The 16,879-nt window shown below is 32.9% G+C and overlaps 1 protein-coding gene across 1 annotated transcript in view; it reads right to left on the reverse strand.

The window, feature by feature from the left end:
- Positions 1 to 16,022, reverse strand: part of loxhd1b (lipoxygenase homology PLAT domains 1b) — a 50,230-nt gene extending 34,208 nt beyond the window's left edge. Inside the window, 14 exon segments of the mRNA XM_042729183.1 lie at positions 229 to 389; positions 1,929 to 2,083; positions 2,167 to 2,320; positions 2,378 to 2,464; positions 3,431 to 3,591; positions 3,667 to 3,802; positions 5,210 to 5,460; positions 7,379 to 7,502; positions 9,821 to 9,969; positions 10,997 to 11,095; positions 11,890 to 12,074; positions 12,685 to 12,765; positions 13,703 to 13,817; positions 15,312 to 16,022. Of these exon segments, the coding sequence (XP_042585117.1) occupies positions 229 to 389; positions 1,929 to 2,083; positions 2,167 to 2,320; positions 2,378 to 2,464; positions 3,431 to 3,591; positions 3,667 to 3,802; positions 5,210 to 5,460; positions 7,379 to 7,502; positions 9,821 to 9,969; positions 10,997 to 11,095; positions 11,890 to 12,074; positions 12,685 to 12,765; positions 13,703 to 13,817; positions 15,312 to 15,921 (2,468 nt within the window). The 5' untranslated portion in view covers positions 15,922 to 16,022.
- Between the last annotated feature and the right edge of the window lie 857 nt (positions 16,023 to 16,879).

The raw sequence follows: 16,879 nt of genomic DNA on the forward strand, positions 1-16,879 counted from the left end.
GGTTAGTATTTTTTATTTATTTTTTTTTAAACATTGCAGTTGCTCTCTATGGAGTGTCAGAAATCTCTTGGATTTCATCAAAAATATCTTAATTTGTGTTTTGAAGATAAATGAAGGGCTTATGTATTTGGGACGACATATGGGTAATTAATGATAGAATTTTAATTTTGGGGTGAACTAACCCTTTAAACCAATGCTTTGGGTTCCAGTTAATGGATTGACGGTAACCTGTTGCATGGAAACTCGGCGGCCTGTGATTCGGCCTGGCCTTCTTCTCTGATGACCACTTTATCCACAAACCATCCGCAGCCTCCGCCATGGCCGTCGTGACCAATTCTTACCCTGCGCACCTGCCCTATGGACACGGCCTCAATGATGAACTCATCCGCCTGTGACAAACACAGAACACCCAGCTAATAAAGTTTGGCTCCCAGCACATTCTATTTCAAGGTTTGTATTTGGTTATACAGAAAGGTTTTCTTAACGGACATAGAACGTTAGTTTTTGGTTTCTAGAATGTTACTCTAATGTTACTTTAACGGTTATGCCCAATAGCATAAATGGTATGGAAGATGGATGTACTGTGTGGAGGCCTATAATAAATATTATACAAATTATATATATATATTTTTTAATTTAGTGGTTAAAGCTGCATCCCGAAAGTTTTGCCTCTTTGTCCCCATCTCTGTTTAAAACCTGCAATTTCAGTTATTTGCGGAATCATCTTCTTTACGTGGGTTGTGCTTCGGCACAGCTCCAGCGTGGATGAATCTAATGTTTCAATGTGGTTTGTTGTTTTGAGTGGTATGTGGGTGTGGATACTGTACTTAGGAATCACATATTCTAGCCTACGTCTTGGAATATATGACCCAAATAAGATTTTTCACTGGATATTGTTATCTGAACAAGTAAGTAACAAGTCGCCCACATTTATTCTGACCAGCTGAGGAAAAAAGCATTATTATAAATTGTGCTACCAATGGTGATTAAATCTAACGATCGGTTAGCTCATATCACCTCAAACCGTGCAAATTAGTATTACTATTATACTTTGTTCTCAAATTGCATGAATATGTGTAGGCCTATATAGTGTGTATTAGCGACTAGATTTCAATTTCTGTACAGTCCAATCTATAATTGTCATAGCATTCGAATTTCATATTAAGAAATTATTTTAACCCAAAAGAGCAAATTATTCTTCCTGGTTCTCTGGTTCTCTTTAAAATACAAAACTTGTGTAAACCCACATAGGCTATCTGTAATCAGATACCTGTGTTCCATTAACACATAGTCCTTTCTGGATTACAATCCGCTATCTATATGATAAATTTAATAATTCCAGCTTCTGTGAGAAAAGGCTATAAACAATCCGTCACCTGCAGAATCCTGTCATGCGATATAGCTTCTAGCAGGGAAAACTTCTTATGTTTACAGACGTGAATGACGCAGCCTACCAGTATAAACAAAAACGTATGTTCTCTTTCCGAAATCGTATTTACTCTCATATCTATAGTAATTACAAGAAATTCCTCAATAAAGAGATCGATAAACAAATGTTAGTCAGTCCGCCAGTAAAACGAAACGACCGTTAAAGGGATACTTCACCCCAAAATGAATATTTTGTCATTAATCACTTACTCCCATGTCGTTCCAAACCCGTAAAAGCTTAATTCGTCCTCGGAACAAAATTAAAATTTTGGGGTGGAGTAACCCTTTAAGGAACGTTCTGTCTATGTTTTTATAGGTTATTTAAAAATAATCTCTCTGCAACATTATGTGAACATTATTATTTGGTCCTCAAAAAAATTACCAAACGGGAACCAAATACTAACGTTAGGGGAACGTTCTGTGTTTGCAGGGCAGAGTGTCAGAGGGACGAACAGACAAACACAAGCACATCATAGAAGCTCCACAGAAACGTCACTAACGTTGCCTTTCTCAAACTTGTTGACGTTGTTTTTGCAGTTGATCAAAGCGCGGTCGCCGGTGTCGCCCTGATCCCCGATCAGACACAGAAACACATGTGCATCTGTTCCTCCGCCGCTCACGCTCCCTGTGTACACTGTGATGCGATACTTGATCACTGGAGGAACAGAAATATCCATTAGAGAGCGAAACGATCTAGCAGACCAATGTTAACCATAATAGTGATGCATAATAATGTACGTGGCAGAGGTTCTGGGATGAGATCTCCGGTGGCTGGAAGCTCTCGCACCACCTCGTTATCTTCCTCATTAGCGTCCAGCCAGCGCTCACATGGGAATTTATATGTTTCCTTTGTTAAAGTTTTCATTATGGACATTAGGAGACATAAAGAAGACTGTTATTCAGATATCAAGTGTGAAACATCAAATGCAGCAGCATCTCATGCTCTTACTCGACTTAAATGCCAGCCGGCGAAGGGATTTCTCTTCTCATGCCAGATTCTCAGTTTAATCAGCTTCCCAAGATCCGGTAGTTCAATCTGACAAAACGGATGATAAATGGATCATATTCAGTGCAGATTAGATAGTTTGAACTGCTGAAATGCAAAAACAATGACAATCCATACAACAACAAATCCTGTCCATTTGAAATTTGTGTTCAAATTGAATTTTGTTTACACAAATTAAAGTAAATCAATTTATTAAAATTAAAACATGAATTAATTAAATTATAAAATGTAGAATAAAAATCATTTTAAAATAAAAATTCTAAATAAAACATGCGCTAAAATTACATAATAAAAATGTTAGAAATAAATAATTTTAAAAGTAAAACAGTTAAGATAATACACATACTAAAATTAATGAAATTATAAAAATGTAAAATAAAAAATATAGTAATTTATTAAAATAAAACATTTACCAAAATGAATTAAATCATTAAAATGTAAAATAAAAAATAATAATTTTCAAGTTAAAACAAATCAAAATAAAAAACCAACAAAAAATTTATTAACTCATAAAAATGTAGAATTGAAGTAAATAATATAACACTTAATTATATATACTGTTCTTTTGAAAGACATGATTTTTCTAGTTGACTAAAACCATTAAAAAAAAATAATATGGACATATTTAAAAAAAAAAACAATATAAATGAAAAAAAAAACAACTAAATTACTAAAATTAAAATGTGAATATTAAATATAAAAATGTTTTATAAATTATAATATTATCTCAGAGACATAGGAATATATTTGGTATAATAGAATACGTTTTAGATTTACATACAAATCTTTGTGGTATGAAAATGAACTGAATTTACCAATTCTTTAATTAAATGTATCCACCCCTAATATTGCAAAATGGCTATTTAGGATGTCATATGAAATGTTAAAATGTTTAAATTAATAATTAAAAATTGTATACAGCCATGCTTATGTATTGCCATTTAATAATTTCTCCCCAAATCACCACTTTTTTTATCCTTAAAACGGCAGATTTACCATGAACTTGTCCAGCTGGCCCTGCTCAAAGTTATCGGTTTTGTTGTCGAGTCTCATCTCATCCGACTTGCCCTTCTCTCCGTATATCTGGAGTAAGACAGACGCGTCTGTTCCCGCTCCTGAAAGATCTGACGTCCAGATCCAGAGAGACCAGGGATGCTCTGAGGAGCAGGAGATCCGTTGAACCTCACAGAACCTACAATCTGTTTCTCTCTCACATTATGAGCAATACTCACTTTTTTGCCTCTTCTGCCTGAGCGAGACCATTTCATACAGTTCCCTCTCGATGAGCCCGTCAGCCTCGTCCTCATCCAGCCATTTAGAGCAGGGGAACGTCTGCTCGATGCCAGTGAACGGACAGAAGATGACCACCTACCACACACACACACAAAAACACAAATTAAGCATTTAAAGACGCAGCATTTTGAGTTTAGGACAGCACAGCTGAATAAGGCACTAATATATGACCACAGTTTCCCAGTTGATTAATCACAGTACATTAAGACAACTGTTTAAGTTTCCTGAAATGTCATGTTGAAATATGCAAATGAGACAGTATCTAATTAAATATGCACTAATTTGCATACATTTCCAGAGAATAAATTGGAACATTAGATAAATCCAGGTTTAAAATTCTTGTTTGATTTTGTTGACAGTTAAAATACTTTCCAGAGGGGATTTTTGGATTTCTTTTTTTATCGCTCCATAAATCAGAAAAATTATTGAAGGTACAAAATGTAACTTTTTTGATTTTTTATGTTTGCAAGACAGAATAGCGAGGAATACATTCAGAATTACAAGAAAACTCAGAATTGCGAGTTCTGACTTTTTTTTTTTTTTTTTTTTTTTTTTTTTTTATAATTGTCATAAATTTCTAAACTCTGAGTTTATATCACACAATTATTTTCCCCCTCAGAATTGGAAGTAAAAAAGACAAAAATGTGAGAATTAAACTCAGAATTTAAATTTGGAAAAAAAAAGAGGCAGAATTAAGAGATGAAAAATTCACAATTACTGTTAAAAAATTAATAATAATAATAAATAAAAAAATCAATTAAAATATATATTAATATATATATATATATATATATATATATATATATATATATATATATATATATATATCCTGTGGTGAAACAAGCTTCCAGACAAAAAACAAATACATTTTCAACATGCTTTAGGAATAAAATGTTATATAAATCACTGTGAATGAAATATAAACAAACCTTCAGAATATAGAGAGGAATAAAACTGTAAAGTTTGGTGTTCGTAAGAAAAAAACTCTTTAAAGATATGGATTGGAATTGAAATGTACAGATGCAAACAGATAAAGTGCAATCAAATAAACACTTAAATGAACTAAAAAGAAAGAAAAACGTTATGGATGCAAAATAGACCAAAATTTCTAATCCAACTTGAGTATGAAAACACACTACTTCAGTGTCTCGCCTTAATACTAAAACATGTTTGCAGTTTTTTACTAAATGACAAATAAAAAATATTTTTGATGATAATCAACGGTGAAGTTTAAGCAACACACAGAAAAAAAGGGGTTTAAAATTGTACCTTTTGGGGTACAACAGTTTGTCCCTGGAGCAGTGAAAAAAAGGGGTTTAATATTTGTACCTTTTTTACCCCTATAGGTACATATTAGTACCTTAGAGTAGGGGTACTGCTCCAGGGACAAGCTGTTGTACTCCAAAAGGTACAATTCTGGCCTCTTATTTTTCTGTGTGAAAGGTGACACATGAAATGAAGGACAGAGGACCGAGACTTGACCTTGTCGCAGTACCAGCCGGCGCTGACGCCTCCGTTATCGTGACCGATCGTGACTCGGCTGAGTGGACTGAGCAGCGCCGCGATCTCCACGTTAAAGATGTCGGTCAGGCCGCGCTCGAACTTCCCTCCCTCCAGGAAGATCTTGCCGCTGTTCTTCAGGCCTTTGGAGCCGTGCATGATCATGTGGATTTTAGAGTTGGTACCTGCACCTCTGATGTTCCCCGTCACCACCTGAACGTTGTACACGATGCCTGCAATGATATATATACATAGATACATATACACACACACACACACACACACACACACATATATATATACAGTACAGGTCAAAAGTTTGGAAACATTCAAAGTTTACTATTTTTAATGTTTTTGAAAGAAGTTTCTTCTGCTCATCAAGCCTGCATTTATTTATTTACTATTTTTAATGTTTTTGAAAGAAGTTTCTTCTGAAATATATTATTACAACTTAAAAATAATAGTTTTCTATTTGAATATACTTTAAACAAATAATTTATTCCTGTGATGCAAAGCTGAATTTTCAGCAACAGAATCATTACTCCAGCCTTCAGTGTCACATGTAACATCCAGTCTATCACATGATCATTTAGAAATCATTCTAATATTCTGATTTATTATGAGTGTTGGAAACAGTTCTGCTGTCTAATATATTTGATGAATAAAAGGTTAAAAAACAACTGCATTTATTCAAAATAAAAAAAAATTCTAATAAATATATATTCTAATAATATATTTTCTTTACTATCACTTTTTTATCAATTTAACACATCCTTGCTGAATAAAAGTATTGATTTTATTTAAAAAAAGAAAGAACAAAAAAATCACTGACCCCAAATTACTGACCAGTGGTGTATATTGTTATTACAAAATATTTATATTTTAAAAACATAGCTTTTTTTTTTTTTTTTACTTTTTATTCATCAAAGTATCCTAAAAAAGTATCACATGTCCTGAAAAATATTAAGCAGCAGAACTGTTTCCAACTTTGATAATGAATCATCATATTAGAATGATTTCTAAAGGATCATGTGATAATGATCCTAAAAATTCAGCTTTGCATCACAGAAATAAATGATAATTTAAAGTATAATACATTTAAAAACAATTATTTTAAATTGTTATAATATATCAGAATATTAATTTTTTTTTAATGATGAGCAGAAGAAACTTTTCAAAAACATTAAAAATAGTAATGTTTCCAAACATTTGACCTGTACTGTATGTAATATATAATGTTATAATGAGTCCAGAATTTGAACCAGACTGGCTCATCATCAGTGTTTTTGAAAAAAGTCTCATCTGCTCACCAAGGTTGCATTTATTTGAACTTCTGTAAAAATGTGAAATATTATTAGAATTTAAAACAGCTGTTTTCTGTGTGAATCTCTGTTAAACTGTAATTTATTTCTGTGATGTGCAGCGTGTATTTTCAGCATCATTACTCCAGTCTTCAGTGTCACATGATCTTCAGAAATCATTCTAATATGATGATTTGCTGCTCAAGAAGCATTTCTGATTATTATCAATGTTGAAAACAGTCGTGCTGCACAATATTTTTTTGTGGAAAGCATGATACATTACCATTCAAAAGTTAAAGGGGTTAGTAACATGAAAAAAGAAAGAAATCAACACTTTTATTCATCAAGGATGCATTAAATAGATCAAACGTGCCAGTAAAGACATTTATATATATAAAAAATTATATTTAAAATAAATGTTGTTCTTTTAAAATTCCTATTCATCAAAGATTCCCGTAAAATCATATGTATCATGATAAAATGAAGACTGGAGTAATGATGCTGAAAATTCAGCTTTGATCACAGAAATAAATTACAGTTCAACACATATTCACAAAAACAGCTGTTTTAAATAATAATAATATTTCAAAATTTTACCTGGATTTTTAATCAAATAAATGAACCCTTGGTTCTTTCAGTAACATTAAAAATCTCAACAACCCAAAAATCTTGAATAGTAGTTGAAACAGACGCAAAAGATTGAGTCAGATGTGTCTAAAACATTGTAGATGAAGTGAACAACATTACATTGTGATGATGCTGATTTTTCTAAACCATTGCTTTAGTTTGGAGGTTGAATGAGGAGATTTTGTCTGTATGTTCCTTAAAGTGATACTTCTGTGATGTTTACCGGTGGGTTGACTGCCTCCAACCAGAATATCTCTCTGTATCTTCCCATCATCCTCATCGATGGCAAACCAGCGGCTGATGGGAAACTCGTACACGGCCTTGTTTCCCAAATCATCCACTATGACCTGAAATAAAAGCAGACAGCAGAGGTGAACGCTGGGTTTCCGTGTGAACAATCTATGTGCATATCTATCTGAGGCGGCGGCTCTCATCCGCAGGAAAACCAATCCAGTAGAGTAGTGCGGTGTTTCCTTTCAGTGTGGATAAGGTGACGAGAATGACCTCATCCTGAGAGATGTGATGTGAGGTGGAGCGCAGCTCTCCAACCAGATGAAAAACTTCAAGACAAACTTTGATGCTGGCTTGAGAAAGCTTAGCCTGAAAGCATGAAGTAGCTGTAAAAGTTTAACACAGTTCAGAAGTTTTAACGCTCAGTATAATTTTAGCTCTTAAAACTCATCTTTTCATAATCAAAATGACATATTTAAGTGTTTTTCTTGTGAAATTAACTTGTTTTTGTGTTTAAATGGCTTGATTGTCACTCTACAAGCTTACCTTATTTAGTATTCATGGACATATGAATATGCTAATTATTCCCCGCCTCCACTCGGACCTGCTTCACTTTCGCTCAGTTAACCCCAACCTTTTCACATTTATGATAGACTTTTGACCACAGTTTCATATCATCTAAAGTCTCTACATACTCATAATTCATAGAGAGAGCTTTTTATGTTAGAATAGTCATCAGACAATAATTACACAATTTTGATTATGTAAAACCAACACGATAACATGATTTCTTTGGATTGTTCGGCTGATAATATAGCAAAATATAACGCAATTTGTGTTTCCTGCTAGCTAAACTTCACATACATACACAAAAATCTGGCTCTAAATGTCTCTTTTCTTTATTTAAAGTTGATCTAGACAAGTACATGGAAACTATCTGAAGCTCTGTTCATCGTAAAAAATGTTTTTTTTATTTGAAGTACTGTTTATATTTATTCATATTTTCATCCCATATGTTCTCTTGAGGTGTACATTTATTACTATTTTGTTAACCTGGAAACACGTCCCTTATGAAAATTAACCATTGTTTTACTTAAAAACAAACAAACATGGTTACTATCGTTAATCATGGTAACTACAAATTATCCATGGTTTTACTACACTAATGATAGTTTAACTATTGTATTTGTAGTACAAAATGTGGTTATACTGTACAAATGGTAACTAATAGGCCTACGCCAAAAAAACATTGTTACTTTACTTTTTCTGAAGCCTCAATCTGAATCAAAAGATTCTCTGAATTTCCATCCTCAGTTAAATAATTCACAAACCTGCGCTGAAGTTCTGATCTAAATCAAATCTGATTATTTATATAATTTGCATTCCCATTCTGATTTTTTTAATTCATTCACTTGAGTTGTGATCCTTTTCATAAGTTGATTTATGATGTGTTCTCCGGAGTCCCGATCTGAAGAATTATTCACAAAACATCGCTTCATATTCGAAGCACATATGAATCTTTCAATTCGCGAAATGACTCACGAACCCGCTCCGAAGTTCAAATATGAATCAAAAGATTTACAAACCCACTCCGAAGTTCCGATCTACATCAAATGATTCACAATACATGCCCCAAAGTCCCGTTCTGAATCAAATGATTCACTATAAATGCAAATTATTATTATTTTTTATTGATATTATTGTAAAATAGGAGATTATGGGAGAAGCAGATGAACACAAAATAGCTTGATTTTGACATTAGTGGGGACATAACAGCATAACCCCAACATTTTTGCATTTATGATACCAATTCATTCATAAAGACCTACATTCTTGAATGAATCAGCTGTTTGAACGAATTGGTTGAATTAATGACTCAATAACTCCCTCGTTAAGACAGTCAGTCGCTGCCACCTACTGGTGGTTTGGTTTCATACTTAAAAGTATCTGTTATAAAATGTCTTATTATTGTAACTGAATTTATGAATAAAATGAAAGACTTTGACAGGTTGCTATGAGATTGCCAGAGTGTTCAGAATGGCAAAAGATCAAAAGCCTTCTTCTCCGAAAACTGTATCAAAATGAAGTGAATTTTAGGCTCAGAACAAATAAATACTTTTGTTTTCCCTTTGATTGAGCAAATTTCCATTTACACAGATTTGTTATTGTTTCAAGCATAAATTCACTTAATTTTAATGCATTTTTTCAGAATACAAGACTTAAGTAATTTTGATTTTCAAGTAGATTATTTAAGGATGTTCAGATATCTGTACTGGGAAACAGGACAAAAATACTGAGGTATAATTATTTTTTGCAGTGCTCAGCATGTGCTTGTGTGAGTTGATTGCAGCAAATGCTCTCGGAGTCTGTATTATAGATTTAAAAGAGTCTGTGATATATTTAAATCTTTATTGAGTTGTGACCGAGTTTGTACCTTTTCCACAAACCATCCAGCCGAGGAGCCCTTGTTGTTGTGTCCGATGGTTATTTTCCTCACTCTGCCCAGGTTCGGAGCCTCTATGGTGAACTTGTCTTCGGTTCCCCTCTCAAAGTTGTTTTTATCATTGTCTAGTCTTCTCTCTCCTTTGGGATATAAAAACAATATGTATTAATCTAACTGGATATTAAATGCAGAACCATCAAAGATGAAGCGATGGCGTTTGGGGTCAGAAACCCAGCGGCTGTAGTCCCACGTGTGATATCAGGTTCTGTGTGTCGCTGAGGACACTTTAAACCAGATCATACACTGCACATCACGAGCTAATTAAGCCTTGTGAAAAAGAAGCACACTTAATATGCTAAGAAGTGAGAACTGAGTGTAATGTTTCGAACATTTCATAGCATGTTATCTACAATTAAACGAAAATGTATTAGAGTGCAAATTAATATTAAATGCATTTAGTTGAACTTTGGTGTGTTTTTGACCCACTAAAGTACATCTTTATATGTAATTTCATAATTATTTGTATTCTCCTTGAAATATGATTAAAGTGCTGGCAAGCATTCATGGTAAACCAAAATTAACTTAAATGTAATTTAAATATATTACACATTTGTAATGTTGGAATTCAGTGCATTTAAAATATATCATAAATGTAATTGTAAGTTAAAGTACTTTAAAAGTGCTTTAGCACGTTAGTCAACACATCAAACTAAGGGTACTTCTTAAAAGCATACTTGCTTACTTAATCCTTTTTGTTTCATGTGAGACATAAGGCGGCATGACAAAACATTATTAAAATTAATTATGATTTTAAATGTACTTTAAAGTAAAACTTATAATTGGACATTATTACAAAGTGCACTTTTTAAAAGTGTGTTAAGAAACATTCATGAAAGTTGCTTTTATTTCAATAATTTTATATAAATAAATAAAATATACTTTTGAGATCTGAAGTACACTTGTGCACATTCAATATTAAATAAACACGCTTCTTTTTCACAAGGGAACACACCACATGGATATAGCTTAATTTACAAAGCATAAAAAATGAACATATATACATATGTTCATTTTTTATGTTTATTTATTTATTTTACCCATTGAGAATCACTTTAAAGCACACACTTAAACAGGACTGTTTTATTACCTGTATTACTTCTTTATTACCTGTATCACCATTTTCCCCAAAAATGTTGAGAAAGACATCAGCATCTGTCCCACTGCCTTTCACATCCGCTGTGAACACGCTCACAACATATTTATTATCTGCAAAAAATAGCACAATAAAGCATACAACAAACATATTACCAAAAAAATAAAATAAAATAAAATATAATTATTATTATTATTATTATTATTATAATAATAATAATAATAATAATAATAATAATAATAAAATAAACCTTTTTAGGATGTAATATAGAAGCGAACATTTATTTAGCTGAAAGTAGAAATTCAGGAAGCCAAACATTATTAAACTAAAGCATGATCCAAGAAATTACATGATAGAACTCATTTTGAAAAATTAGATTTTTTAATATATTTTTTAATATATTTTGAAATATACAAAAATATATTTGCTAAAATATATATATGTAAATATATTAATTTTCCATCAATAAATTATTGGCCATTTTCTGTAAATATATTTAAAAAATATTAATATATTTTTATATATTGCTATTTTGCTATATGAAGGTTGAAACTAAATTCATTTTCCATTTCAAAAATGTATTTCATTGAGCTTACAAAATATATCTAGCATGTATTTATAACATACAAAATATAATTTTTGCATGTTTTAAAGGAAAATGATTGGATTTAGCCATTACTTGCAGTGTTTGAGACTCATACAGAAAAACAAACAGCTTAACTTACTGTATGACATTCTCATATTGATATACATGGATTAAATTAGCTCAGACTCTTTGGACTAGATGCCATCATGAAACTGACACTTTTTGAAGGAATCAGAGGAAAAAGGGCAGAGACAGAGACAATTCCATAGTTTTCTCCATAGTCCAGCACTCTTAAAGGTGATATAGGAGCTAAAGCCTCACATTTGGGCATGTCCATGGGGTCCACGCTGCCCAGCAAGTCTCGGACGAACAGGCTGTCCCCCTCGGTTTTGCTCAGCCAGTTGTTGCAGGCAAAGTAGAAGCGTAAATGCGGTCTGTTCATATCGGTGACCACGACCCGGTCCAGAAACCAGCTGGCGTTCAGACCCGTGTTATCATGTTCAATCCTGACAAAAACACATCAGACTACTAGTTTAAAGTTACAACCACTCATTCTTTAACTGTATTATTTCACACACTCCAAATTACAAAGCGGAATAATAATACTGTACTTTTAGTTTTGAACAAAAATTCATACATTAGCTATGATTTATATTTATCTACAAGACTGATTTCAAGTATTTTAGCTGAAGGCTTTAAATCAAAGTTCATGAGAAAATAAACAAACTTTGAATCTGTAGCATGCATTTAATTATTGATTTTAGTCATATTAATATGTTTACAGTATATTATTAAATATTAATAGTAAATTTCACAAACAATTAGCAAGTAACAAAATTAATTAAACATTAAATTTTGTCGCAGGAAAAATGAAATAGTATTTTCTTGTAAAATATACTCTAATAATTTGTTTTATTTAACACTTCTCATTTTTTTTTTACATTATACCAAAATAATATATTTGATTAATATTTAGTAAACTGAATTTATAATTGAAAATAAATATATAAATTTTACTAATAGAGTAATATATTACTGAAATTAGTAAAATACATTATTTTACAAATTTTTATTTATTTTACTGACCTCAAATCTCAGTTAAATTGGTCAACTTACCTAATTTTCTTCAAAGGGCCGACATTATGTGTTTTTATCCGGAAGACATCAGTTTTGTTTTTTTCAAAAGCAGTTCGATTTCTGCAATAAATATATGAACTGTACTTAATTTCTGCAAACACAGAATCATCTAACCTGATTCAAAAGCTAAAGACAAAATCAAACCCTCAATCCCTTTAAACAACCACAATATTCAGTCTGTATATTAATGTGAGGTGTGAATGCAATGCAGTGGTGTCTAAATGACAGATCCATCATGATCTTTAAGCACAATGACTTACAGTACAAACCTTGGAGAATAGATGCGAGTAATATGCACAATGGCTGTGTATTGCATCTCTATTGCTTAAATGCACTCAGTGTACAATTACAGTTATTGTGTCTTGAGAAAGAAAATGCATCATCATATATTAAATACCCTCATCAAAAGAGTCATGACACATTTCAGAAAATCCATGTTATCTAGCAGCCAATATATCATGCATTTGCTGACAAACACACATATTCTGTAAACGAGCTTTATGCAGATGATATAGTCTGAATGATGTGTGTCTGGAAACAGAATAGTAAAGCGCTGCAGTATTTTCTCTCTACAGCACAATGCTATACATTTCCACAGGATTCACACCAGTTCATCATAGTGATGTACAGCACATGCATATTGTAGCCTTTCATTATGAAGAGCAATAAACATCATCATGCAAATGAAATATTGCTCCTTGATGAAAGGTTCTAGAATATCATGCGCGCATATAAACATCACAACAGCAGCGAGATCTGGATTCCCCTCAATCAGAGAGGAACAGACTCAAATACCTCTTGTCTGTGCTGTGGATTCGGGGAAAGACAGAACGATGGTGTTAAATATCATCAGTAGAGAAAACATATTCACAACATATTCACAGTTTCACAAAACAACGAGACGTGCGGCTACCCGGCCAAACAGGCAATTCATTTATTATTTACACAGATGATTATGAGTCAAGTTTCAGGTCAGCAGAGCTTCATACTGACTTACTTGCTGGCCAGATGCAGTTTGGGAGTGATGCCATAGTCACCAAAGAGCGTGATGAAGATGTTGGCGTCCGTTCCGGCTCCGTTGACATCTCCGGTGATGGTCACCACCTCATAGACTGAGAGAAAAACACGCTTGATTTGACTGAACACAGAATACATGAGATCTGGTGCATTATTAATGAAGAGGTTCCATAGCAGAAGAGCCTGAAACGTCCCGCTGAACAATGACTAAGTTCAGGAAAAACTCATCATGACATGACATGACACAACTGAAATCAGAAAACAGATAATTAAAGCCCATTCACACCAGGAACGATAACTAAAATGATAACCCAGCAAACAGGGAATGTTCTCAGAACGTTTGGCAAGATTATGAGCAAAAATTCTTCCAGTAATGATTCCTTGTAATGAATCAGTCAAAAAGGTTCAATTTGAATCAGTCTAATAACTACAGGGTGAAAAGTGGAGATTGACTCAAAAATGAACAAATCTGTAAATTATTTCTTGTAATGAATCAGTCAAAAGATTCACAAACAGCCTCAAACTCACAATTTGAATCAATCTAATAACTACAGGGAGAACAGTGGAGTCTGACTCATAAATGAACAAATCTGTAAATGATTTCTTGTAATGAATCAGTCAAAAAGATTCACAAACAGCCTCAAACTCACAATTAGAATAAGTCTAAAAAATACAGGGTGAATAGTGGAGATTGACTCAAAAATGAATGAATCTGTAAATTATTTCTTGTAATGAATCATTCTAAAAGATTCACAAACAGCCTCAAATTCACAGTTTGAATCAGTCTAATAACTACAGGTTGAACATTGGAGTCTGACTCATAAATGAACAAATCTGTAAATGATTCCTTGTAATGAATCAGTCAAAAAGACTCACAAATGGCCTCAAATCCACAGTTTGATTCAGTCTAATAACTACAGGGAGAACAGTGGAGCCTGACTCATAAATGAACGAAACTGTAAATGATTTCTTGTAGTGAATCATTCTAAAAGATTCACAAACAGCCTCAAACTCACAATTTGAAAAAAAGTTGAGTCTTTCTCATAAATGAATGAATCGGTAAATTATTTATTGTAATGAATCAGTAAAAAAAGACTCACAAACAGTTTCAAACTTAGAATTTGAATTGGTCTTATAACTATACACTCTTAAAAACAAAGGTCGCAAAAGGGTGTTTTCCAAAGATATCTCATGTCCAATTCGTACATATTTTACAAGGTGGCTAATTCGTATGAATTCGTACGACCTCACTAGTATGATTATGTACGATTTGTTTAGACCCAGTGACAGGTAGGTTTTTACAGTGAGTTCATACAAATTCATGTGAATTAGCCACCTCGTAAAATATGTATGAATTGCCGTGAGATCGGGCTGTGTTTTCACAGCGATAACCATTTTTGGATCCCCAAAGAACCTTTAAGTGATCAGCTCTTGAAAAGAACCATTTATTCTTAGTATGAAGAACATTTGATTCATCTAAAGAACTGTTTTTTTTCACTATAAAGAACCTTTAGTTGTTTCAGGTATGTTAAATGCCAATAAAGAAGCTTTATTTTTAAGCGTGTTTAATAATGTTTGAGTTGCTCTACCTTTTTTCTTGTGGTACTCGTCTTCATAGTTCTCCACTTTCTCAGGCTCGTAGTTTCTCAGCTCGTTCTCGTAAATCTCAACATAATCAACGTTTTTGGACTTCTTCTTCTTGCCCTTTCCCTTCTTGCCCTCGTCATCGCTATCATCGGCTCCTTTCTTGGACTTCTTCTTCTTCTTCTTCTGGGAGTCGTCATCCTCCTCCTCTGATTCTTCTTTCTCGGCTTTCTTCTTCTTCTTCCCCTCATCCTTGGACTTCTTGTCTTTGGATCCCATGATGCTCTCCGCAGGGTTTTGATTCTTCTTTGTGCTCTTTTTGCTCACTTGAACGACATCTGGAAGGTTCTGGTGTTCATCTTCACTGCTCTTCACCTCCTCATCCTCCTGCCTTGAGGTCTTCTTCTTTTTCTTCTTCTTCTTTTTCTTCACCTCGGATGCATCGCTGAGCGATTCTGTGTCCTCAGTGTGTTTGTGTTTCTTCTTTGTGGCACAATCTGGAGTGCTGATCTTACCTTTCCTTCTCGACTTTGATTTCTTCTCCTCTCCGTCACCGTCTCCGTCCTCCTCTTCGGTTTCCTGTGACTGCCGTGTTTTTTTCTCCTTCGAGGGCATCTTTAATTTATTTACTACAGTGTAACTTTAACTGTTGACTGTGAGTGTCCAGGTGAAAGACGACGAGACTGACCTGTGATGCTCGCCGGACCTGCCAGGAAGAGCCGGGCCACAGGTGAAGTGCAGGAGCCGCAGGGCTTCCCTTCCTGATGACAGACGCCTCATTAAACATGACACACTCCACCATCATGTGACTGACAGCAGAGTAAACAAGAGCTGCCAGTCACACACACACACACACACACACACACACACACACAGGAGGCTGAAGCACTTCAACTCTCTGATTAACAAGAATATGACTGCCCTGTGTTATTATCATTCAAAAAATATAAAAAACATATTAATGAACATAAAATAAAAAAATTAAAATATTATTAAAAAAATTTTTAGTTAGTTCCCACATTTTTCTGTTTAGTTAATCTAATTAATGAAGAGCTGAAAATAATTAATCTAAAACTAAATTAAAAATTATAAAAACCAAATATAATAAAAAAAGACAATAACCAACACAGTAAAATGAAAAAGACTTGAAATGGAAACATAAAACATAATAACATAATTAAAAATATAAATACATACCACCATAATACTAATACTTAAATAAGTCTTAATAAGTCTTAAACTCTACTAACACTATATATGTATGTATATGTGTGTGTGTGTATAAATTATGTTAATTGGAATAAAATAGAATAAAATATATTAAACATTTAAGTTGTCAAAGCAACATTTCAAATTTCTATAAAGTTGAATTACTAAAATAACTGTATTTTTAACATAACTAAACTAAAACTGAAACAAAATAAAAATCAAGGAGACGTATTTAAAAAAAAAATTATTAATCTTAATCTTAATAAACTTAACTTAATCTAAAATGAAAATGAAACAGAAAATAATATATATAGATATATATATATATATCTATATATATATATATATATATATATATATATAT

Source organism: Cyprinus carpio, chromosome B8 (genome assembly GCF_018340385.1).
Source record: "Cyprinus carpio isolate SPL01 chromosome B8, ASM1834038v1, whole genome shotgun sequence".
In the NCBI taxonomy this organism is placed as follows: domain Eukaryota; kingdom Metazoa; phylum Chordata; class Actinopteri; order Cypriniformes; family Cyprinidae; genus Cyprinus; species Cyprinus carpio.